Source organism: Psittacula echo (assembly GCF_963264785.1).
Source record: "Psittacula echo genome assembly, chromosome: 4".
NCBI classification, from domain to species: Eukaryota; Metazoa; Chordata; class Aves; order Psittaciformes; family Psittacidae; genus Psittacula; species Psittacula echo.
The window spans coordinates 35,687,150-35,712,491 of record NC_137738.1 but is presented as its reverse complement, the minus strand read 5'-3'; the positions used below and the strand labels follow the sequence as shown (position 1 = coordinate 35,712,491).

The window sequence follows — 25,342 nt, the reverse complement described above, 5'->3', positions numbered from 1 at the left end:
ATTTAATCACATACCTGAGAGACTGTGATGGCTAAACAGTTATTATCAAGTCCTGCCCAAACGGTCTTTTAAAAGTGATGGTAGAAATCACAGTTCATTAATTTCAGATAATTCTGAAGAAAATTCAGTAATTTCAGCAGGAGAGGAAGCTTCAGAAAAGGTCTTAAGGCAAAGAGTGATTAAATAGATTTAAATCTATTTGTTAAGTCACAGCAAACATAAATGGAGGAACTGTTAGAGAAAAGTATGGGACTTGATATGGGAGGGATTTTAAATTCATCACTGAAGATCAACAAAAATCAACATATGATTGCCAAAATAACAAGTGTGAAGATGATAACTTCATTTTAAGAATTCTTTTTATATTCATCTTCCAGACCTCAAAGAGATCACAAAAATCCTCACTGCCCTGAATATGGGACAGTTTAGCCCACACTTTGATTTTGTCCATAGTAACAATGCTGTATGGATTATAAAGATGCTACATGAGAGCTTTGGTATCAGAAATAGCTATATTCAACAAATAGAAATAGTAATACAAGCCCACAGAGCAGAAAGTTCAAAGTTTCTGGTTTAAATATTTCATCTGTTCTGATCAAGATTAATATATTTCCATGCAGACTTAGTAGACATCAGTAACAGACAGTAAGTCCTCAGCTGTGTTGAAATTATTAACTCAAGTATAATCAAATTTTATCACCTTTTCAGACATGAAAAGAAAAATTTCAAGGAAAAAGCATGCAAATAGATAGTAAGTCTAGGTGTTATGGAGAATTCAGTGACTAAAATAAGTTATTACTTCTGCATTTTGCAAATATGAAAAGCATTTCAAATAAAATAATCTATGAAAATAATAGCATTATCACCTATGAAAAACATGTCTGTCCTTCCACAGTCACAACTTAGCTGCTGTCAGTATCTGTGAAGACATCTCTGGGAGAGCCTTTTTCACTTGTATCTTACTAGTTTGGATTCTGATATGAGACAAAATAGACTCTTTTCACCAGAAAAATTTGCTAGGGGCAATTCTTTTTACCTATGTGCAAAGTAGACAAATGGAGATTGTTAAAAAATTTTTCAACTGCATATAATTTGAATTAAACAGCTATTCTTTTCCTACTACAGTTCCTCTTGTGAGGGAATGATATTAATTTAACATTAAAGCAAGGCATCGATCTGTTGTCCTTGCAAAAAGGACAGATATTAGCAGGTTAATACATACCTTCATCAGCAATATTAGCCCTGAGAGAAAGAAAAAAAACCCTGCCATATACTATATGAATAGAGATTGCATCATGTCCTAAATTCTACTCTCAGTGCCAACAAACTTTTTTGCTACTGTTTCATCCCAATAATATCTTACACAATTGTTTGTAATAAATTTGAATCTAAAATAACTGAGGCAATTAAGTAAGTAGAAAAATCACTCACATAAATGAAACTTTACATGCCAAACCAGATCTTGACAAACTGTGTGTATATATGCCTAGAAGAAAGGGTCTGAAGTGAAGGATTCATGTGTGTAGGGTTTCTGTGTTTGTTTCTAATGATAACAAAGAAAAACTGAAATGCTAGTCTGGTTTTCAATTAACTGGATAAAAATAAGGAAAGAAGCATGAAGATAACTCAAATATTATATGGAGATAAATTTTAATAGATAGAGGTAAAACCCCTCTTATGTAGAGAATGTTAATTCTCCTAAGACTTTAGGCTTCTGAAAGTCTCAGAACAGCCCACTAAGTCAACTGAGAACTCCACTTGGATATACAAAAAGGCTTTTCACATGTGCTTTCTGGTACACTACTTTTTGAAAGCTGGCTACTCCACTTGGATATACAAAAAGGCTTTTCACATGTGCTTTCTGGTACACTACTTTTTGAAAGCTGGCTAAACTACTGGCAAGTGTAGTGACACATAAACTGCAAGTGTGTTCTCTGTATTGTCAGTGCCAGTTTAATATTTGCACAAGGTGTACCTTGCAAAAGGCACAGATGGTCAAGTGGTAAGCAGCTGACTGGGTGCTTGTGGAAAGGCTCTTTGACAGTGGGCATCAGTTCATGTGACAGTGATTTCTACTGTTCCTGATGAAAATGTTCATAATAGTATAAGAAGCTGCTATCATTCATATAACAAATCTGAAAAAATATTATCATGCCCTAATAATTTTACTGTGAATTGTGCCTATGAGGATATATTTCAGTGGAAATCATCAGATGCTTATAGCCGGACATGTTCTTTTGAGTTATGTTAAAGCAGAAGTGTTTTCTTTATAACCTAGTATCTTATTCATAAAGTAATTTAAGGAAAGGAAAATATATAAAATATGTAAAGATTGTTTTCTGGGGAGTCTAAAAAATTCATCCATTATTGATAAATACAGGGTTTTTTTGAAGTGCATTATAAAAATGCAAGATTTCACAATTTATTGCTGCAGTCAGAGCAAACATGCATATAATTTAGTCTCTCATCATGAGTTAACTGCCTTCACTTCTGTGGCTTAAGATCTCAAAACTTAAAGTATGAAATTGTCTTCTGAGCTTTGCTCATCAAGAAAGGTTGGCAATTCTGTTAATAAGTGCAGCCTACTAACACCTGCCTCAAGAGTAAGGTGAGACCTACTGTCTAATGAGTGGTCAAAGTTATAACAGAAATGTAGTGGCTTGAATTTGAACCTTAAATATTTTAAAATGAAATAAAATACACTTGGGGGCAGCTGGATTTATTCATATAAATTCATATAATTTCATATTGGTTGAAATAACATCTTTTATTTTGCCAGATTTCAGAAAACTTTTCCTGTTTCTATGAATAATGTTTGATATATTATTATATCTGATTTTTATGATTATAGCACGCCAGGAATTATTTCCTACAAGTGAGATTTTCTACCTAGTTAAGACAGTCAAGGAAAAGTTCCTAAATAAGCAACTACTAAATGCTTCATAAATATTTCAGTAGTAATTCTCAAGCTGAACAACTTACTTTATCAAAGCACGCAGAAGAAGCTGGTAATTAAAACCAGTTCATTTGCTTTGTGTTTGAAAGAGGTGAAGTTTGGTAGGATAATTTTACATTTAGCTGTTAGTATCATCTCACTTTCAGATCCATCTTTCTATTTATTTTTGTTTTGGAAGCATGTCATACATGAAGTTGCTTTGGCTGTTAAGATAACCAAGTTTTTGTTCCTTTTAAGCTTGAGTTACCTTTGTTGTGTTTGATAAATAATTATCTGATAAAGTGAATAAAAAAATGTAGTAGTTTTTGAAACAGTTTCTTAATCTGTTTCAGGCATTTCTAATTTCACAACTTTTTCTAATAGATAATGATTTCTTGTAGTGGTTCAGTATTCAGTTCTACCATTTGGTTCTTCAGGCTTAAAATGTAGCAAGTGGAAAAACATATACAGGACTGTAGGACATATGAGGTCTGGTCATAGGATTGTGCTGTTTACTCAAGATGGGGCAAATGGGGATAGGTAATAGGGGTAATGAAGAATCCACCATTTCTTTCCTCTTTAACTGTTGTTTTGCTATTCCATCTCTTGAGATGCAGTCAAGTAATTTGCTCTTGAAGATAGACATAGGATGGGATTTTCTGCTTTTTTTTTTTTTTAATTGTGGGAGAATAGGGCTCACAATTAAAAAAAGTAACTTCTTTCCTAGCTGAAGCCTCTAGGCATGGGAAGTTTCCAGGTGCATTCAATAGAGAGCTGAAGCACGACTTTATGAAAAGTGTCAGCTAGCTCTTTGCAACCCCATTTGACTTTCTGGATTTTTACAATGTTGGTAATTCCAATCCAGTTCTAACATGGGGAATTAGTGCCAAAATGTTGTTTCAGCAAAACCATGGATGGAGTCTGTCACAATCAGAATTAGATTGGGTTTATTCTTTTCTGTAGAAATCCTCTGTCAGGGTCACAATAATAAGTTAGGATGTTAGGTGTATTCCAGCTTGGACCTTCATACACGTGTGTGATGGAAGTGTAAAATAAGCTGAGAAAACCTGTCCTAATATTTTACAGTTTTATCAACTGTTTTTTTCTTTGAAATACACACAGATATGCATCTTAATGTGTTAAGAGCATTATAAAGAGCTAAAGATTACGGAATTTTTAAAAAATACAACTGAACTATATATATTAAAAAAAAAAAAAAGCCACGTTTCATTTTGTTTCATGGCCAACAAAGTTCTTATAACTTGTAGTATGTAGATTTGGCATCCAAAAATACATATGCAGCCATAAAGAATGATGTAGTTACTTCTATATCAAGGCACAGTGCAGGCCAGTAGAAGAGGATTACCAAAAGAGAAGTGCTGATACTGAAGATGTGGTGGTTTACACATTTCAGGGATTTTCTTCATTCAGACTGGCTGTTATTTGAAACTACTCTAGTTGATTCACTTAGAAACTGTTTCATGATGTAAACCACTTCAGAAGCACACTTGTGATCCCAACTGAAAAATGAATTCAAACGTACTTTCAGTGAATTTATATTTTTCTAAATATTAGACTGCAGATGGAAGCATTTCCACAATCAGGAAAAATTTAGAAGGCTCCCAGATTTAGTGCAATTGAGGTACCAGAAAGCCTTGTGATACTAATAAAGCAAGGAAAAAAAAAAATCTGTATTCATTTGTGAAGGGGAAGAAGGAGAGAAATATATTAGCAGTTGTCACTCTTTTTGCATTAAAGGAAATTGCTTTGCAAGCCTCAGGAGAGAAATCTAAATGATATGAAATAGTTACACTATACTACAGCAGAGAATAAAAGATGGAGGACTTTCTAACAAAGTGCTGTAGAGCAGTTTGTAGCATAGGCATATCTGTCTTATTAAATCAGCTTATCTTTTCCCCAATCAAAAATAACATTTCTGAGGTGATAGAGTAATTCTGCCTGCAGCTTGTGACTTACTTTCAGTAGTGTCTCAAGGCAGTAATGAGATACAGTATCTTTATACAAAATCACATGTCTGATTTTTCTTTCAAGTTCTGGTGCTTTAGAAGCATTTGTAATGTTTTCTGACCTTCTATCAGTAGTTTCATTTTGGGATCTTAAAATTGATTTCTCTCATTCTGACTTTTGAAGCTATGAGATGGGCTTTGATCTGTTGTCCAGATTTGTGTAGTAGCCCCAGAAGCAGCTTTTAAGCATTAGATGTGGCATCATTTAAAGCATATCAAGAGTGGCACATGTGAAGAAAGATCTCTCTGGGTTTTTTTGGATATAAAAAGTTTTTGTCTGATACATGTTGATGGATCATTTTCTTTTGATATTGAATGCTTGTGATACTGATATCAAATAAAAGGAATTAATGTGGAACTCAAGAGTACCTGTTGGGACATCTTACTGTGCCTCTCCTGTCATTTGAAGTTTCTCTTTCAATTTTGGTATGTCTGCATAGCAAAATCAAAACGTAATTATAGTACGTATTAACCCACCTATGTTAGTTTAATCAAATTAGGATCAGTAGAAGAAAACAGAGCAGTACAGGCTTTGTTGCTTATTACCAGTCAGAGCAGACATTCTTGGGAATGCCCAGTGCAGACTGCGATTGTTAACACTTGCAAAGATTTGGGTTTTCAAGTCTTTAGTACTACTATTACTTACGTTTATTAGAAAATCTGTGGACATGTCACCAAATACTGTTATCATGCTGTTCTGTTGTGTTGGTAGGTACCTGCCAAAATCTTGATGTATTCTCATGTATTTCTCATGCTGGGCTTGTCTGATGATGAGCTTGTCTATGTTACGGGTATAGAAACTGTATATAGGTATATAGGTAATACATATAGTATATAGGTAATATATGTAGGTATATAGGTAATATATAGGTATAAGGTACCTATGTGTGTAGTAATTTCAGAACCATAAACTGGGGATCAGGGCTTTTGCACCTAGGCTTGCTTTCTGGGCACGAGCTGTAACTAGGCAGTGTTGTGCCAATGCCTGATAGGCCAAGTTAAGACCTCTGTCACACTATATGCATGAGGACCTTGAAGTTGATGGTTCTAGTAAAGCTTGTATGTCAACATGGCACTGCATAGTGTTAGGTGTATTATTTGGCCTGTATTCATACTAGCTTGAATATTTCTTCATTGAATGGTGTAATTTATTTCACTTATTTAATATGTCTTGCATTTTACTTGAGGTTTACATTAGGATTTGGCTTCAGGCTTGGGGACACAATGAAAGGAATGGTGATCTTTGCTGTGAGGAAATAAGTGGCTTGCCAGTTGGACTGTGCTGCATTAGCAAGTAGAGTGTTAGTTTAACACCAGTACCAGAGGAGGATAAGACAAAGACCCTGTCAGTGGTTCCACACACTGCATTTTTTAGGTGAGACAGTTGTGGTCATATAACTTTTTATCCTTATAGCTCCAGAAAAAAAAAAAAATTAATGAAATATTTTTGTGAGGTAAAAACATAAAGGGTCTGGTTAAGTTCCAGTCTTCCTGTAAGGAACTTGGCAAATGAAAAAACTTAAGGTTTTTTCATTCTTTCCAATCATCAACTAAATACATTAAGCTGGGTTAATCAAATGAAAAATGTCTTTAACCATTACATTTGATTACAATATTACTGGTCTTTTTTAATATATGTATCAGTATATAGCAACAGTAGGATCTCAGTCCATTCTACTTTTAGGAACTAAAAACATTGGTCTCTTAATATCCTTAATCCCTACAAATTCATATGTGTTCACATATTTTATTTTCCAAATAGCACTTGAACAATTACTGACTTCTGATTTGAATAAAACAGTGTATGTCTGCATGGCCAAATGAGAAACTGTATGTCTGATTAGTTCTTGGTGTTAGATTTTACCAGCACCACTCCTTGAAGAACTAGTCACCTATTTCTTCCTGTCCCACTCCAAGATCGTCTCTTGCTTGTGCCAGCTTATGTGTTTACTCATTTTTCCAGTAAACCTCCTTAATGAACCGATACTTCACAAATCAACCTAACAAAAAAAAAAAAAGAAACCCAAAACTAACAAAAAATCCAAACCAACCAACAACACCAAGGGAGAAAACAAGAAAACCCATACTTTTGTTCGTGATCTGGTCCTCTGAATGCCTACATGAAAGCTTTTGTCATTCATGGAGGGCAGTAAATTGTGGTGGCTTGCAAGTGCATGAGATGGGGAAGACCACTTATCTCCATGCCAGTGTCAATTTTTGTCTGACTTAAACTGCTCATGAAACTAGTGTTGATTTTCATGAAAATCACCAGTTGTCCTTTGCAGGTCTGTGTTTAGATCCCTGAGTATGCACAGAGTTTGACACTCAGTTAGGAAATGTGGAAAATTCAGTCTTCAAGTAATTAATCAGTGTTTAAACCTGCCTTCAAATAATTTTTCTTAGTCATTTTCCTAATGTGCCGTCACTGAAAAGTCCAAGAATGCAACTTGATACAATGATTTTAAATGCCCACAAGTCAATGAAAGAACTATGGTCTTTCCCTTTTTTTTCCTTTTTTTTTTTTTCTTTTCTTGTCTTAATGGCTTGCATCTTTTATCTTGTCACATAGTTCAATGGCATAGAATTACAATAAATTAGTTTTGCAATTATTAAACTCTTCAACTTCTCTTTGGCATTCAACGGACCTGAGAAGCTGTTTATTGCTTCATATATTTTGCCATCATGAATATTAGCCTTTAATTAACTGGATCTCTAATCTTAATCTTTCTAGCTATGTTACAATGAAATATTTTTGTTAGATTGAAGAAGATAGTACTTGTTACTGTTTTCCCAATAAACTGAATACTTTCAGAATTACATTTTTAGTCAGTAATTATAACAATATAAAATACTTCAAGAAGGCAAAACTCATATTGCAAGGAAAAGCATTGTATGATTTCTTTTTGTATGTTTTACTTAGCAACATAAAATCACCTAAGAGGAACCTCTGGAGATCATCTGATGCAGCCTTCTGCTGAAAACTGGTCTTAGATTTGTTTTTTCAGGTCCCTGCCAAGCCAGATCTTCAGTATTTCCAGGGAGGTCCCACCACTTATCTGGGCAACCTATTCCAGTGTTTATTTTTTTCCATTGAAGTTGCATGGCTAGAATGACACAAATAGAGACCTGCATTAGAAAACAGTGTTCAGAATATCAAATAGGATGTGATGGTTATAAAGTAGTAGTAATAAAGATAGGAAAGAAAGAAAACTATTTGCAAAAGGTAAACAGTATTAGCTCAGTGCAGCCACTCTAGCGAACGTTTCATAATCTTCTTTTATCAGGTGCAAACAAAAGGAACAAGTCTGCATGTAATAAACTTAAAGCAGAGCAACAGTACTCTTCAGTCATGCAAGGTACCATTTCTTCAATTCAGGGACAGTTCCACCCTCTTCCTGACCATCAATATTTCTTGGTTTGAGGCAGATCTTAGGCTCATTCCTGTCTAGGTTGTTTCATTGCTTTGGAGTCACTTGCTCTTCCGGTATTTAAAAGGTCTTTATGCCTATCACAGACAAAACTGACAAGAAAATCATCTTGAAGACAAAAGGAAAAACAACAGCTCTCTCAAGTATTTGGTATGCTGCTACTTCTCTAGCTATACACACTACTTTGCTAGTTACACAGTAAAAGAATTACGAGATGCTTAAGATGGGTAAGAAACTCCATATTGAAGAGGAGACAATAATGACATGTAATGTTGAAATCAGAGATATGGTAACAGATGAAAGTTATTAACAGAACTTTTTATGAATGGTTTTAGGGCTAACCTAATATAATATTTTCATCAGTGACCTGGACAAAAAAAATAGGATGTGTAATGAAATTGATAGTTGACATAACATTTGGAACTGTTATTAAAACAGATGAAGATCACAGTGTAGAAGTGAAAGCCCTTGAGAACTGGTGTAATAGAAATGGAATTAAATATAATAGTACGAAGTATAAGATAATGCACTTAAAACTAATGACAAGAAATTCTGTTATTAACATAGAGCTCATCCGCTGGAAAAGATAGATGCTGTGGCAGTTACTCAAAGGACAAGTATGAGATAGCAGTATGATGTGGCTATGAGAGACTAAAAGTAATGCTAGGAGCTCTCCCAGACAGACTGTATCATGTGAAAAGGGATAATACTCTTTGTATTTCCATTCACTGATCATGTGGGTTTAGAACACCTGAATGGATTTCTCTTTCATCAACTTTTCCAGTCACAGCTTGAATGTAGAGAAACTTTCAGGATTTCCAACGCTGACTTTTGGCACTACTTGCTGCATAAGTATATAACTACTTTTGTTTGTTATGAACTTGTTAGTTACTAGATTTTTCTTGTGTCCAGTACTTTTAATGAAGGAGACAGTGGAAAATCTGTCCTTATTCATTCTCTCCATGAAGTCATGATTTTATAGATCTTTATTTTATTCCTCCTTAGTCATCTTTTTCCCAGTTTATTTTTTTCACATGAAAGCTATTCTATATCCTCAGTCATTATCCTTGTCTGAGCCTTTTCTAATTCTACCATATCTTTTTTTGAGGTGGTAGACACGAGTAGGCATTCTGTTTAAGGTGTAGTTTCTAACCACTGAAGTAAGGGTAATGCACAACAGCATGGATTTGATAACCAAGATGCTTTTAGTCTTTCTAGTTTCTTTGTTCCTGAATAAAGAATAGGAAGAAGTAGAATTAACACAAACGTATTTTCTAGAAAATTTATAAAGGTGCAATAGAAAAAGTTTCATAGCAAATTTACTAGCATGAGTTGGGAAGAAGAAAATGTTTCATTTCAGATAAGATGCAGTTTAGGATTGCATTAACCACCTCTAATGATGATAGTCTGCAAGAAATAATTAAGATTGTATCTCATGATCAAGACAACATATGCTTTATCAATAATTTAAAATTTAATAGAACAGCAACTCCTAATATTGTAAGAAAATAATGTTTTAAAGGACTTGTGAAGGTCCTGTGTGTGAAAAATAAATGAAAGGAACATGGATGCATTTCTAGTGGCCTCAAATAAGCAGTGACTCATAGACTTTACCGAAATGCAAAAAAAAAAAAAAGAAATTAACAAGAAGTGAAGGTACTTATACTAGTAGCACAGAACAAATTGCTCCTCCACGGAACAGTAAGCGTAGATTTATTTACATTGGTTAGAAATGCTTTTCTTGGAGCATTACTCTCAACTGCTGCAGATGTGTTTACTAAGCACAGTTACAGCTATGCAAATCAAATCTATTTTCACTAGACATGGTCTATCAGTGACAGTAATATGCAACAATAGGTCACAGTTTAGTAGCCCTGGTTTGAGCAATTTCTAGTAAAGTACAGTGTAGGCATATCACTGGCAGACCGCTTTACCTCAGCCAATGAAAAATTATGTCAAAATACTTTGGAAGAAAAGGATGGCAAGTCAGATTTGGATCTGTAGTTAGTGGTCAAATTACAGAATAGTGCAAAGGAAACAAAGGATGTTACATGTTTGCATTCTGTTCACCGGAAAGTTGAATGTTTGTACTGCTAGAAACTGATGTAAGAGTCACTGAAGATAGACAAATAGAACAATATAAATTACTCTGTATGATTTATGATCCTTGAAGTTATCTGAAAATGACACTTCCTGTGATATAAAAGGTAGCAAGTCAAAAAAGCATTTTTGACAAAAGAGATATGCAGAGAATTGTAGGAAGTTCTTGTCCCAGAAGTATGGCTATAAAACCAAAAACAGGCAGGAGTTTTTCAGGGAAGAATCAGTTGTCCAGGACATTTGAGTTTAGCTCTCTCAGTCTCTTTTAGCGTTTGAGATTAGCTGTGTTAATTAGCTGAAACAATAGATTTCTTATAAGTACTTGAAATTCTATTACTTTAGTGCTACTTGTTAGATATTGTTACTACTATGTCTGAGAAAAAAGTTCACACTTGTGCATTTTGGAATTACACTGTCATTCAGGCACTCAGGCTATGCAATATGCTAACCAGCAATAACTCAGATAAGGAACTAGGTGGAGCTAAATCAAATTTCTTCACAAACAGAGAAGAGAGGTCTGAGAGAAGACTTTCCTTCATTTCTTCCATTCCTTCATTTCTTCCAGTGCTTCAGCCATGAATACTGAAGGACTGGAAGTCAAATGAAAGCCAGATCTGCAGTAGCTGAGGAAGGGATACAGTGAAGATACTAGGTAGTGGCCAGGGAAGGACAATGGAATTTGAGAACATTCAGACAGAAATTGGGTCAGATGACTTCTAAAAAGAAACGAACAGAAAAAGAAGAAATGCTTAATTTTCCAACATCTTCCAGTGCATAATGTCAATATGGTGTCAGTGATGTTCTTGGTGTTCTGCTTAAAAATGCTCCAGTAATGGAGATGGCTACTTTGAAATAGAAACGAGTTTTATGGGACAATCTGAAAGTGGTAGTTAAAAAAAAGAGTAGTTAACAAAACCTGTAGGTCATTGCTGAAGCGTACTTTCAAAGAAGGGGAATATAACATATGAAGAAGAAAGCAAATTATAATTTCGGAGATCAATTTTATTATTCTTTCTTATCTGTTTCTGTTTTGAGCCATATAAATTAGGCTTTTTCTAAAAATTTGTTACCACTGAACTATGGGGGTTTCTGTTTTGTTTGGTCTTGTTTTTTTAAGGTAAGAGGGCCCCCATCTGCAGGAGCATTTAAAGAAAGACCACCAAAGCCCACAATGTTTCGCAAGTTTTATGAGCGAGGAGACCTCCCAATTGCCCTTGATCACGATACTAAAGGAAACAAAATCGCCTGGAAGGTAAGTCATGGCACAGCTGTGACAGCCAGCTGAACTGATTGAAGTGACATCTCTCATTGCCAAACAAAGTTACCTTGTAAGTAAATAAACTGAAATAATTTCTTAGCAAATGGAAGATGGTGGAGAAGCCATTAGAGAAAGGCCCCTGAGTCAGCTGTCTACCTTGGCTAACAATTAAATTATATGCTGCAAAAAGGAAGATGACAGAGTTGCTTTGCCTTAGAGAATTGTTTCCTGCCCAATTCATCTCTATTTTTATGAGGATCTGGCAATGCAGCCTGTTTCAGGCAGTCCATCAAGTGGCTGGATACAGTGAGCAGCAGCCATTTATCTCCCCTAGATTTCACCTTCCTGCAGGACACTTCCAAATAGAAGCTTTAATAACCTAAATGGATAGGTCAAGATTGCCTGCTCCCTGAAAATGCAGAGCAGAATACAAACGAAGGCAGATTCTCATTCCACAGCTGTAGTCTCAGTCTACAGCATATGTCAGACAGCATAATCGCTGTCATACGTGCCTCTGTTACAGGCTGACCTCCACTGCTGAAACCATTACAGCTCCGACATTTCTCTGACAAAAGGTTAATTGGCTTCAAAATAAATGTATTGCCTAATGACTCCATCCTAATGCCGTTGTGTTTCTCTCTAAAAGGCTTGGTGATGCTATTTGTAAAACTTGCCAATCTTTTAAGTAACTACTGCAGACTTGTAAATTTAATTTGAAAAATGAATGCTGACCTTTTACCTGCTCCTACTATTTAATTATTTTGGTTATCATGAATTACTTTTTTTTTGTGTGTGTGTGTGTGTGTTAATTTATTGGTCTACAATGAGATTTTGCTGGAAGCAGTAATAGTTACAGAAAATGAATTATATGTATGAGCAAAATACGTCAGATTTATAGATTGTTTTAAATTGTTCATGCCAAGAACACGATATCAATTTAAAATGTATAGCTGTGTTAATTCAACACAAAAAGGAGGGATTTTGCAATTTTAAAGCTGATTCTACTCCTGATGAAGTCAACAAGATTAGACCTACACTGCGGTAAGTGGTACTATACAATTTGTTAGTAAGTAGGTTTTAATTAATTTTAGATTAATAGATTTTAATTGTTCCTTCCTCTTTATTCAGTAAGCTTTTAGATTCAATAAGGTAGCTAGAAATGCTACCTTATTGAATCTAAAAGCTTACTGAATAAAGAGGAAGGAACAATTAATAGTTCTTGCAGCAAAGGGAATCTCTGTCCAACAGAACTTTACTCATGATCTGAATGAGATTCCAGTGCAGCTGGTCTTTAGGTGACCCTAGAAATGTCCTTTCTGGACTAAAACTCACAGGCTTACAACATGAGTCTGCACTCTAATCTTTCATCACCAGGTAAGGCTGAAAGGTGATTTGCAAGCAACTGCAAAAAACCTGCAGAATTTAGTTTTTTATCTTGAGGCATTATAAGTTCTAATTTCTCAAAATCAGACTGAGAGGTTCAGGCAATTTACCTCATTTTAATTGCCATTTGATGCATGTATTTACATCATAAGGACTAGCATTCCACTAGATGAAGCTAGTGACTGCTTAGTTGACTTAGAACATGAGGAAATGGAATGAAGCTGCATCAGGGGAAGTTCAGATGGGACATTAGGAAATGGTTCTTCACTGAGAGGGTGATTGGTCGCTGGAAAGGCTCCCCAGGGAAGTAGTCACAGCACCAAGCCTGTCAGCATCTGGACAACACTCTGTAGTCATGTGATTCATGTAGGTAGGTAGGCCTGCAATAAGCAGGGAGTTGGACGCAATGGTCTTTATGGGTCCCTTCCAACCTGAGATATTCTGTGACTTTGACATTTTGCCATGCTATCTACAAGCCTTACAACCACAGCTGAATGTCTAAAGTGTTTGCTGCCAGCATCTGACAGTTTGAATTGTTGAAAAACATACTACCTTAGGAAAGTCACAGTGGCAGTCTGTAGCCATTGCATGATCCAGCATGTATTTGGATGCAAAGATCATCATGCATCCATATGATCTACATGCAAAGATCCAGCACGTTTTTTTTCTTAACACAATTTGCAATCTTATAGACCAAATGTTTCGCTAGTGTCTCCCTACCACAGTAGAACATTGGCTAGTTAGCTAGCTAGCTAGTCCAATGTAGCACCGAGGTTTCATGCAACAGTTGCTTTTGCGATTGCTGTTAATCCTTTCTTTCAAAACAAATTATCAGTACTTCAGCATGCATACAAGAAGGCAGCATAGTAGTGGTCTATTCCATTCTTACATTAGTGCGTGTCAGGGTCCAACCTTATTTCCCTTATTCCATGCCATTTGATTTAGTTACAAATCAATCCAAACTGAGTTCTGTGGCAGGCACTCAAGAAAACAATACTGAGTGGTAGAATTACTTGAGGCTGTTTAATCTGGCATGCAACCATCATTGATTACTGTGCAGTTTAAGTAGATGAAGCAGGCAAATAGGAGTTTCCTAGTTCAAATTTTACATTAGATAGCTTCTAAAGTCTTAGAGGCTGCCCACCACTGCAAAACGGTGAGAATGTTGTTCATCATTAGCTAATATTTAAAGGTGCAGATAAAGTAAGGTCTGTAATTTTCACTTGTTTTAAGGACACGCAACTAGTCAAAATACAAAACATACATCTAATGGCTAATTTTCATCAGTCCATTCTATTTATTTGTAAATCTGATTAAATAAGGGGTTTTTTAGAAATATATCTTACTCAATACTGCTTAAATTGATAAAAATTATAAGTATTTTAATAATGAAATGTGTCTAGGCAAAATGTTCCATAAAATTTTGTCTGAACTATATTCTTTGCTTGAATCATGATTCTAGTGGAAGGATAAAAAGTAAATGGTAACAGTGATATTTTAATCCTGCTATAATTGCACAATATCAATGTTTTATTGTGAGAGGGGTTTTTTGCTCTGTTTAGATGTAGTGTATATCATGGTTCATTTCACTGTTATTTTGCTTACCAGTTGGTGCATGAGATAAGAAAATGCAGAAAGGTCTCAAAACCATGATTTCTTTTGATAAAGACAAATTCTACAGGATTTTGTTCTTTCCTGCAAAATACACAGTTGATTTTTGTTTGCGTTTCAGAATTACTGAAAAAAACCCAACAACCCAAACTAAACCAAAATAACCATAATTGTGAGAGATAAAATCTTTTTTTGAAAACACTTTGAATTCCTGTTCACTATATTGTAAGTCTGTGGACAGAGTACAGTCATTTTCAGCTAGAGCAGAAGAATCTTATAGATGTTAACATCCATGGATTGTGTTAATATGCGCAAAAAAAAAAAGCACAAATGACCCTTAATTTTGTAACAGTTCTGCATATCTCTAATTTTAAGTCCATGATTAATTTTCTGTAAGGGCTGGCTACTTATAACTATGGTCATAGGCCTAGATAAGATAGAAATTTGAAGTTCAGGAACTATTCAGAATTATTTCTGAATAACCGCATGTGTTGAATCTTCAATTCTGAAATAACAGTATGTTGTTGTATAGCTTAACTATTTCCAAAAAGCACTAAATTTAGAAGGAGGCATTCCTACTCCAAATTAATCCTAAACATAGTCAAGATTAAACTGTGCAAGTAAACCATGGTGTTTACCTCAGTGTGTTTTCTTTAAAAGAAAAGGAACCAAAAGCAAGTTAGATCTCACTAAAAGATCATTAAAGCAAGATGTATCTTCTATGTGAATTCTCAAACTAAGTCTTTAACTTTAGAAAGGCATCTCTTTGAAGACTCCTTTAATATTGGCATTCTGGTTGGTAAGTTTTACTATTACTGCAAGTTCAGATAAATCTGTTTCAACCTAATGGAAGAAAACTTATGAACAGATAAAAATAAAATGTATTTACAACATGTAAATCATTACATACAAGAACAAGAAACTGAACCTAGTTCTAAAGAATACCATTCAGAGGGAAAAACAAAACAAAACAAAACAAAAAAACCCCACAATGTCAAAAGCTTTGATAAGACCAAACTAAAATCATCTGGTGCTACAGGCTGTAATCATGTTTATGTTGCTGATCTTGGTTTTCAAAACTGAAGAAAAGTTGTCATTCTCAAAAGGTGGATATACAGAATGACTTGTTAATGAAAAGAAACCCACCATCTTTGTAACTCCACAAATTTCTGGTTTTGATTACATTCAAAGTGAAAGAATCCATATTAAATGAATTAAAGTTTTTTCATCCCCAGTCAGGGGGTCTACTAGCAGTCACTGAATTCTTTGCTAAACGGCACACACTCAATGTAATGTTTTAATATCTAATTTAAAGTCTTTGTTTTTATGCTCCATCAGTGGTCAATAAACAGAACTGTATCAATGTTAGTTCCTTAAAATTGCTGCAATTACATAATGCTCATATTTTTTTATAAAGCAGTAGCTTTTAGGATCTAGAAATAACAATCTTCTTTGGTTGTATTATTCAACAAGTTCAAGGGTCTTTGCAATTTTGAAGCCTTCGGTTTTGCCCACTGAGGGAGAATGAATAATAATGGTACAGTTTGAAAAAGGTCTTTCTGATGTGTATCAAATAAAAAAAGTTTGTAAAATAAATTGTTGTTAATTTAGAGTTAGATAATAGTAGAAAGTAGAAAAAGAATGTGTTAAAATATTTATAAGCCCTTTGACTACTTATGTGGGATCCTGCAGTTCTCTCTTAGCCTATGTATATCACAATTTCATTTCAAAATGTAGTAATATATTCTTTTGCACAATCTCATACCAAGCTATGAATAATAAAAGCTCATAGTTCAGGTCTGAAAAGGACTTCCATTTTTAAATATATGTTACTGAATTAAAAAAGGTCAGAATGCAATTAAACCTTAGGCTAAGAAAGTTGATAAAACTGAGAAAGTATTTCTGAATTATTAAGAAAGAATGTGTTTGAAATGCAGTCTTTCTGAATCTTACAGAAAGTCATCAGAATGCTTGAAAAAATATTTTTTAGGGAGTAGGCTTAGTCATGAAAGTCATTATGTAGGGGGAAAAAAGCTGCTATTCTTCAAAATAATTTTATCAATTTCAGAGAAGTGAAAACCAAATTCAAAAATGCAAACTTCTCAAGCAAAATGTCAGAATGAAAATTATTTCCATCTTTGGGGGTTTATGTTTTTTCCCAGAATAGCTGTGTTCAGTAAGGATGTGACTTTTAGCATTTTAATTTATGTTCGTTCTCTCTTTCCTACATAGCTTATTTTTTTCAGGGGCCAGTATAAGCTGCAGTAGCAAAATTACTTCTTGGTGATGGAAATTAGATGCAGTGGTAAAAGAATGTGTTCTGCTCTTAATGTCATGAATTTGGATTGTGCAGACACTTTTTCCTTGTGCAAACTATTGAAGGTTGCTTTACAAATAATTTTAAGATGCCACAGAACTGAAATTTTTATTAGCATCTCTCATTCTTTGGTTTTACTGCATGTTATTTTCTTGGTCTGGTTTGATTTGTTGTTTTATGGGGTTTTTTGGGGGTTTTTTGGTGTTGGCCTTTGGTTTGGGGTTTTCACCATAAAATAGCTGGGTTTTAATTTTTTTTTTTTTCCTGGAAGTGCAACCTTTTTTGCTTGTTTGAGGGATAAGTTTTAAGTGAGAGAAAATATATCTTTTTATATCAACCAATATAGTTGGGAGACAAGTACTTTTCATTTATGTGGCATTGTCTTGCCATTAAACCACATGAATAAACACTCTATGTTATTCCGTATGTAGAATTAAGTAAAGTGACACTTTCCAAAGTTCAAATCCCAAAACAAATTAAAAATAGTTTGAAGGAGTTACTTTATCCTACAGACTGACCCCATTATAATACTAATGTCTTGCAGTTTATACAGGTGAGATGTAATTCTAGAAGTAGAAGGGGTTTAATAGCTTATTGCCATCATAAGGGGAAGGTCCAACTTTCTTTCACCTCTTCTGCTCTCTATTTCTAAGGCATACCTGGCACTGGGACTGACACTTATCAGAGCCTTCAGTGAGTAACTTTATCTCACTAACTGGGGGAAAAAAGGCAGATGTTTTTTCTCAATAAGCAACATGTACACAGTCCTGGGAACTTCAATTACAAAAGCGTGCAGGAGTGCTAAAGCTGTGTGTTGGTGAAAGAGGGAGGAATGGTAATAAGTAGAGTGAAGAATGGGAGAGAGTTGAAGGATTTCAAAACTTTCTTTTGACAGCAATGGACTGCCAGATTAGTTTAGCTGCTCATGGAATTGCAGCCTCAGATATCTGAAAGCAAAGAGCACAAACTGCCTATCAAAAATAATACTTTAATTTTGGATTTAATTTCAGATATAGGGATATCTTTTTCTGCTTCCATTCTTTGTTAAACTATGTTTTATATCTTCTTAATAGAAGATGTTGAGAGGACACTGTCATCTTAAAGAAAAATTGTAAACCCCCCACAAGTGTTGTCATGCACAATTAAAGCTTTTTGCAAGAGTTACGCAAAGAGGAGCTGCCATGTATCATGCTTAGGCACAGTTAGTACAGCACACAGTGGTGTTAGTTTCTATTTGATTTAAAGTCTTCACGCATGTTTTAAGAAATAGCTCAGAGTTTTCTTCTGCAATAGACTTCTCTTTATCTTCTGCAGAGGGCTCCTTTTTTTTTTTTTTTCCAAGCATTTCAGTGATTCTTTATAAGGCTGTCTCCAATACAGTTATGTTGCTATAACAGAAAGTTGCAGTGTGGATTCAAAAGAAGGCAACTGAGAACAGAATTTCTTAAGACAGAAATAATACATAATAATATAAAGAGACTAGAAATATGAGTTGAGGTAAAGAAGTGAAGCTTTGGAGAATCAAATTTTAAATGCTGTCTCTGGGAGAAAAAAACAGCAAAAATTATATTAATAGATTTAGTATAAATAAATAATTTGAAAAATAATAATTTTATTAAACCTCAGGTATTTTGAAGCAGAAGAGAAGCTGTAATACAGCAAACTTGAGGTGTGGCATGGCAGCAAGAAAGAATTACCAAGGGAATTACAGACCAGTCAGTCTCACCTCTATGCCTGGCAAAATCTTGGAGCAGATTCTCCTGGAAAGCATGCTAAGGCACATGAAAAACAAGGAGGTGCTTGGTGACAGCCAGCATGGCTTCACTGAGGGGAAATCCTGCCTGACCAATTTGGTGACCTTCTATGATGGGGCTACGGAACTGATGGACAGGGGTAGAGCAGTTGATGTCATCTACCTGGACTTGTGCAAAGCCTTTGACACTGTCCTGCATGACATCCTTGTCTCTAAATTGCAGAGACATCAATTTCATACGTGGACTACTTGGTGGATAAAGAACTGGCTGAATGGCCGCACGCCAGGAGTTGTGGTCAATGGCTCGATGTCCAGCTGGAGACCAGTAACGAGTGGTGTCACTCAGGGGTCGGTGTTGGGACTGGTCTTGTTCAACATCTTTGTCGGTAACATGGACAGTGGGATTGAGTGCGCCCTCAGCAAGTTTGCCGATGACACCAAGCTGTGTGGTTTGGTTGATACGCTGGAGGGAAGGAATGCCATCCAGAGGGACCATGACACGCTTGTGAGGTGGGCTGATGCCAACCTTATGAAGTTTAACCATGCCAAGTGCAAGGTCCTCCACCTGGGTCGGAGCAATCCCAGGCACAGCTACAGGCTGGACAGAGAAGAGATTCAGAGCAGCCCTGTGGAGAAGGACTTGGGGGTGTTGGTTGATGAGAAAATGAACATGAGCCGGCTTCAGTGTGTGCTCACAGCTCAGAAAGCCAACTGTATCCTGGGCTGCATCAAAAGGAGTGTGACCAGCAGGTCGAAGGAGGTGATCCTGCCCCTCTACTCTGCTCTTGTGAGACCTCACTTGGAGTATTGTGTGCAGTTCTGGTGTTCTCAACATAAAAAGGACATGGAACTGTTGGAACAAGTCCAGAGGAGGGCCACGAGGATGATCAGGGGACTGGAGCACCTCCCATATGAAGACAGGCTGAGAAAGTTGGGGCTGTTCAGGCTGGAGAAGAGAAGGCTGCGTGGAGACCTCATAGCAGCCTTCCAGTATCTGAAGGGGGGCTACAGGGATACTGGGGATGGACTCTTCATCAGGGACTGTAGTGACAGGACAAGGGGTAACGGGTTCAAACTTAAACAGGGGAAGTTTAGATTGGATATAAGGAAGAAATTCTTTACTGAGAGGGTGGAGAGGCACTGGAATGGGTTGCCCAGGGAGATTGTGAATGTTCTATCCCTGGCGGTGTTTAAGGCCAGGTTGGACAGGGCCTTGGGTGGCATGGTTTAGTGTGAGGTGTCCCTGCCCATGGCAAGGGGGTTGGAACTAGATGATCTCAAGGTCCTTTCCAACCCTAACTATTCTATGATTCTATGATTCTATAATTATTCAGTTTTAAACTAGAACTGTAGCAATAGGTCAATTGCATCATCTTAAATAAGAAATTATTAGTAATCCATATACTATGGCTTAATGAAACAAGCACATGCTAATACTGCTTGTAAACAGTTGTGTATAGACAAGTGCCATTCATAATCCTTCTGTTACTCTGATACTAGAGCCCAGCTAATAGACAAAATGCACAAAAGTGCTGTCTTTGCTGATGTGCAGATGACTTTTTCATAGAGATTGTTGAAAATTGCAATCACAAGTCTCTTCTAGTTTTGGATTTTAAATGCATAAAACTGGAAAAGCTTACATCTTAATGACTGTGATCTGATTATCATTTAAATGAAAACTCCTTTAAATCTCTTAAGCAATACTGTGTATGTGCTACACTTATATTCACTCTGTGACCTGAAATCATGCAGAAGAGCTACAGAATAAATGCAATATCTTTTCTATAAAATAAAACAACTTAATTCCTATTGACTGCATTATATTGGAATCCTTTTTGCCATAGATAAATATTATTCACTACCTTGTCTCTTTTTCTCCCTATATTATAGGTTTTCCTATAGATTTATTAGGGGTTTAGTCCTTGATAATGCTCACAGGAATCCATTTCTGATCACCTACAAATTAGTGTCCCGAGTTATCAAATTTGTAAAGTTACGATTATTCTTTTGATAACAGCAGACTTAAATCTTTCTCTTATAGCTAAGAAGTTTTAGCTTGCATCTAATTACATTTATATTCAAAAATATGTTACTTTTATACTTATTTTCAATAGGAATGTAGGGCTTTTTTTCTTTACAAGTCTCTATTTATATTGACTCCAGCATTTTATATGAGTTAGCTAAGATTAAGCATCTTTCATTTACAGATTACAATAGGGCACCAGGCTGGTGTCCTTCAGTTAAGGCGACTTTTTTAAAGTTCTTGAGTAACTCTGAGTGCTTACAGTTTCCATGTCATGTTCTAAATTTCTACGTTGATTTGTTCCCACCAGTAGGTAACAAAAACTCTAAATAGATTTAGCCTGTTCAAATCTTGCTTTTCAAAAGTACTATACTAGAATTAATTTTCAATTGCAAAACATTTCTTAATAATAGTGCATCAATTAATTGCATGCTTAAAACAGGCATTAAAACTGTGTGTAGCCAATGGCTTTGTAATATGCATTTTTCTGTTGGCTTACTACTTCTTGATACTAATCTACAAATCATTCATGACTTTACTCTTTTCTGTTAAGTTCTTTTTCACATCTGAAAGGAGATGTCTTTGCAGGCCTTAAAAGAAATGTGTGGTATTAGAGATTAAAAAAAGGATCTTATCAAAATGCTATTTCAAAACACTGTAGCAAAACTCTATGTGTTTATGAAATGCCATAAAATTCAAAGTAACTATTTCAATACTTACCAACATTCTCATTGGTTGTTTTTAGTTTGTATGTTTAATATTTATGGTGAAATACTGGATTATATCACATTATGTATTAGAGGTTACTCAATGCGATCTCTTTCTTACCATTTTGGCTCACAAAAATGTAATTCTTTCTAGAGTTAGGTTTCCTACAGTCCTCTCGTCTTTTCCATTTCTTTCATATTTATAATTGAAGAATCTAATGAATTGTGTCATTTCTCCATGCTCAGATAAAGTACCATATTTATTTTAAGTATGACATGTATGTTTGCTGAACAGCTGAGTAATATGTTTCCCTTAAAAAGTAAAGAATGTTTTCCTGGAAATGACCGAGACTGTTTTTCTTTTAACAACATCAGTGCTGAATCTGGGGACTACTGTTCAGCTGGAGTCTAAAATGGGCCTTACAAAGAGTAGTGACAGTTTACCTGATTCCTATAGTACAGAGCTGCCATATTTCAATTGTTAACTCCTCTATGGCTAGTTAATAGCCAAAACTTACTCTAGGAAGCAGTAATATTGTGGCAGTTAATTTACTGTTCCTTTTTCCCCGCATTCACAATTAAAGCCATTCCTTTACTTATGTAAATTGTCATCTCTTGAAAGCATATGAAATGAAAACAAAACCATGTATCAGAAATAACTTTAATTTAAATTTGCTAAATGACCTCTGGAATCTAGAAGAAAGATTTCCTGCTGAATGTGCTGGTGCTCCCTGCCTGTATAATTTATGTGAGAAATTAGTATGAATCGTTCGCTTTTATGGAGCAGTGCTGCTTGTAGCAAGCCTGCAGAAGCAATTTTCCCCCAAGCCTCCATCTGTTCTTCAAACCAGGGCATATGCCATCTCATCGAGCTTGAAAGTCGATATAACTCCTGAAAAGTGCATGGATTGAAAAGAAAGGTTGACTGCTGCTATGTGACAGTGATTCGCTGGGCACTTGGGTAAAGACAGTTCACATTGCTATAGACCTGAGAGGACACAAGTGATGTAAGCTTCAGAAACTGGTAGACTGACAACCAAATTCCTCCCCCTTCTTTAGTTAAACAGCTACCTCTCTTCTTAAAGATGGAAACTTTTTAGAAGACAAGTAGGTAATATAGCCAAGACATCTTGTATTTCAGGCAGAATAAGCTTTTCCTAGCTACAAAGGCTGCCATCTAGAAGTGCCAAGACTTGTTCCACTTTAAGCTGCGAGCAGAAGCATCTCTCTTTAAAAGTTGTTTTGTCAGAAAGTTTTGTTCAGTGCCACTAACACAACATTGATGAATTTCCTGTATCTACTCTGAAGGTGATTTCTGAGCTCTGTCCCAATTAATGGATGGCTTGTTCTCTGTCCATTAGTTGTCAGCCTTCCTCCTTTTACCCAGATGTTGCAGAGTTCTCTGGCAAGTGACAGAACAAATGGAATTGACAACATAAAAATCAATGTGTGTTTGATGTTTTCATTTCTGGTAATCAGATACTATGTCTGTTCTACTTTGAGGCTGAGCAACTGAGTAAGTTTTTCAACTACTTTGTCTTGCCAAGTCTGAATATCTTTTTTGTAATTTCAGGTTAAAAAATGGCATATAGTTAAGTGTGTTTTTAATTTAAGAAAGGTAATGTAAAAAATATTATAATAATAATTAGCAGTCTTTTAATGTGAAAATTTTGGGGGCAGATTTTGCCTTCAGAAACACAGAGGTGTAGCATATAAAGTTCATGTGAATATAGGAAGAATCTATACAAGTATGAGCTTATTGCTTGTTGAGGTGTCCGTAGCATCTGTAAGAAAAAAATGGCTTTGTAGCTGTCCTGGGTTCAGCAGCAGCAGTCAGTTTTTCTCCTTCTTAGTAGCTGGTGCAGCGCTGTGGTTTTGACTTTCGGCCTGGGAAAAATATTGATAAAGCCGATATTTTCAGTTACTGGTCAGAATGTTTACCCTGACCAAGGACTTTGTGAGTCTCATGCTCTGCCAGGGAGGAGGAGAAGCCGGGAGGAAGCAGGGACAGGACACCTGACCCAAACTAGCCAAAGAGGTATTCCATACCACAGCACGTCATGCCCGGGATGTAGAACTGGGGGCCCGGAAGGGCTGGATCATGGCAGGGTGGGGGTGAGGTACCGGTTGGTGAGCGGTTGTATTCTCTTGCTTGTTATTTCCTTTATCATTATTACTATTAGTGGTAGCAGTAGTGATTTGTGTTATACCTTAGTTATTAAACTGTTCTTATCTCAACCCGTGGGAGCTGCATTCTTTTGATTCTCCTCCCCGTCCCTCCAGGAGCGGAGGGAAGAAAGGTGGGGGGGGAAGTAGACTGCGTGGTTCTGATTTACGGCCTGGGCTTAAACCACGACAGTTCTTTTTTTGGAAAAGGGAAGAAAATATGATACCGCTCGCCGGAAAAGAGCCCGACCGAAAAGAGGACGTGCCCTTCCGGCTAGCTCAGTCGGTAGAGCATGGGACTCTTAATCCCAGGGTCGTGGGTTCGAGCCCCACGTTGGGCGCCAAAAAAAGAATGCAGCTCCCACGGGTTGAGATAAGAACAGTTTAATAATGAAGGTATAACACAAATCACTACTGCTACCACTAATAGTAATAATGATAAAGGAAATAACAAGGGAAGAGAATACAACCGCTCACCGACTGGTACCTCACCCCCACCCTGCCATGATCCAGCCCTTCCGGGCCCCCAGTTCTACATCCCGGGCATGACGTGCTGTGGTATGGAATACCTCTTTGGCTAGTTTGGGTCAGGTGTCCTGTCCCTGCTTCCTCCCGGCTTCTCCTCCTCCCTGGCAGAGCATGAGACTCACAAAGTCCTTGGTCAGGGTAAACATTCTGACCAGTAACTGAAAACATTGGCTTTATCAATATTTTTCCCAGGCCGAAAGTCAAAACCACAGCGCTGCACCAGCTACTAAGAAGGAGAAAAACTGACTGCTGCTGCTGAACCCAGGACAGTAGCATTCCACAATCATCTGATGTTGTGTACCCATGGATATCCTGACCTAATTCACATAGACGAATATAATTTGTGAACCATATATAACTCAATGAAAAGAAGTAGAGCAGTGCAGATTAACTAGATCACTATTATGAATTATTTCTACTGTAAAAATTGAAACTCAAACACTTAGAGCCAGTACGCAGCATATATACTGGGTATTCATATAATGTATAAGCTATTGACGGAGGAAAGAGATGAAAATGTAGAACTAATAAACTGTGACAATTAAATACAAATTGTAAACATTTCACTGTGTCGAAGAGATGTGTTAAATAGTTATAATATGGCTTTATAAAATCATAAATTGTGTAAAGGAGAATTTGAGATGTTTAAGAAAATTTCAACTCTATGTTTCACACTAATTAATAAAGAAATGTTCACTATCACTGAAAATATATTCTAAAAACATATTCAACAAATGTCTCTAGAGATGTACTATAGTGGATGTCTGTTCTCATCAGTTTTGTGATAAACGCTATATATTTTCTTACCCTTTCATTGTTCCATTTCAGTTTTTCACTATGTGTTAAGCATTTGCATGGGGCAAATTTATCTCTCTCGGTTCCATTTCATTTCCTATACTGTTTCAAAACCATATATTAATCCATCACCATTTCAGTGTCATTTTCTCATCACTAGCCTCTATGAGCCTTTGACATCAAATTCATGTTCACATACTATGCTTCAGTGTTCTCATTTGGGCTCAGCACTGCTCTCATTCCTCATGTTGGTATTCTGTTTGTTAATAGTATCTGTGATACTAATAGTATCTGTGATACTATTAATCTAA

General features: G+C 36.0%; 1 protein-coding gene across 1 annotated transcript in view; it reads left to right on the top strand.

Moving 5' to 3' along the window:
- The window catches only part of PACRG (parkin coregulated), a gene marked incomplete at its 3' end in the record, with an annotated part of 237,180 nt that overhangs the window by 40,178 nt on the left and 171,660 nt on the right, over positions 1–25,342 (top strand). Inside the window, exon 2 of the mRNA XM_080617016.1 lies at positions 11,608–11,742. Within this exon, the coding sequence (XP_080473142.1) occupies positions 11,608–11,742 (135 nt within the window). The remainder of the gene's footprint in view (positions 1–11,607; positions 11,743–25,342) is intronic.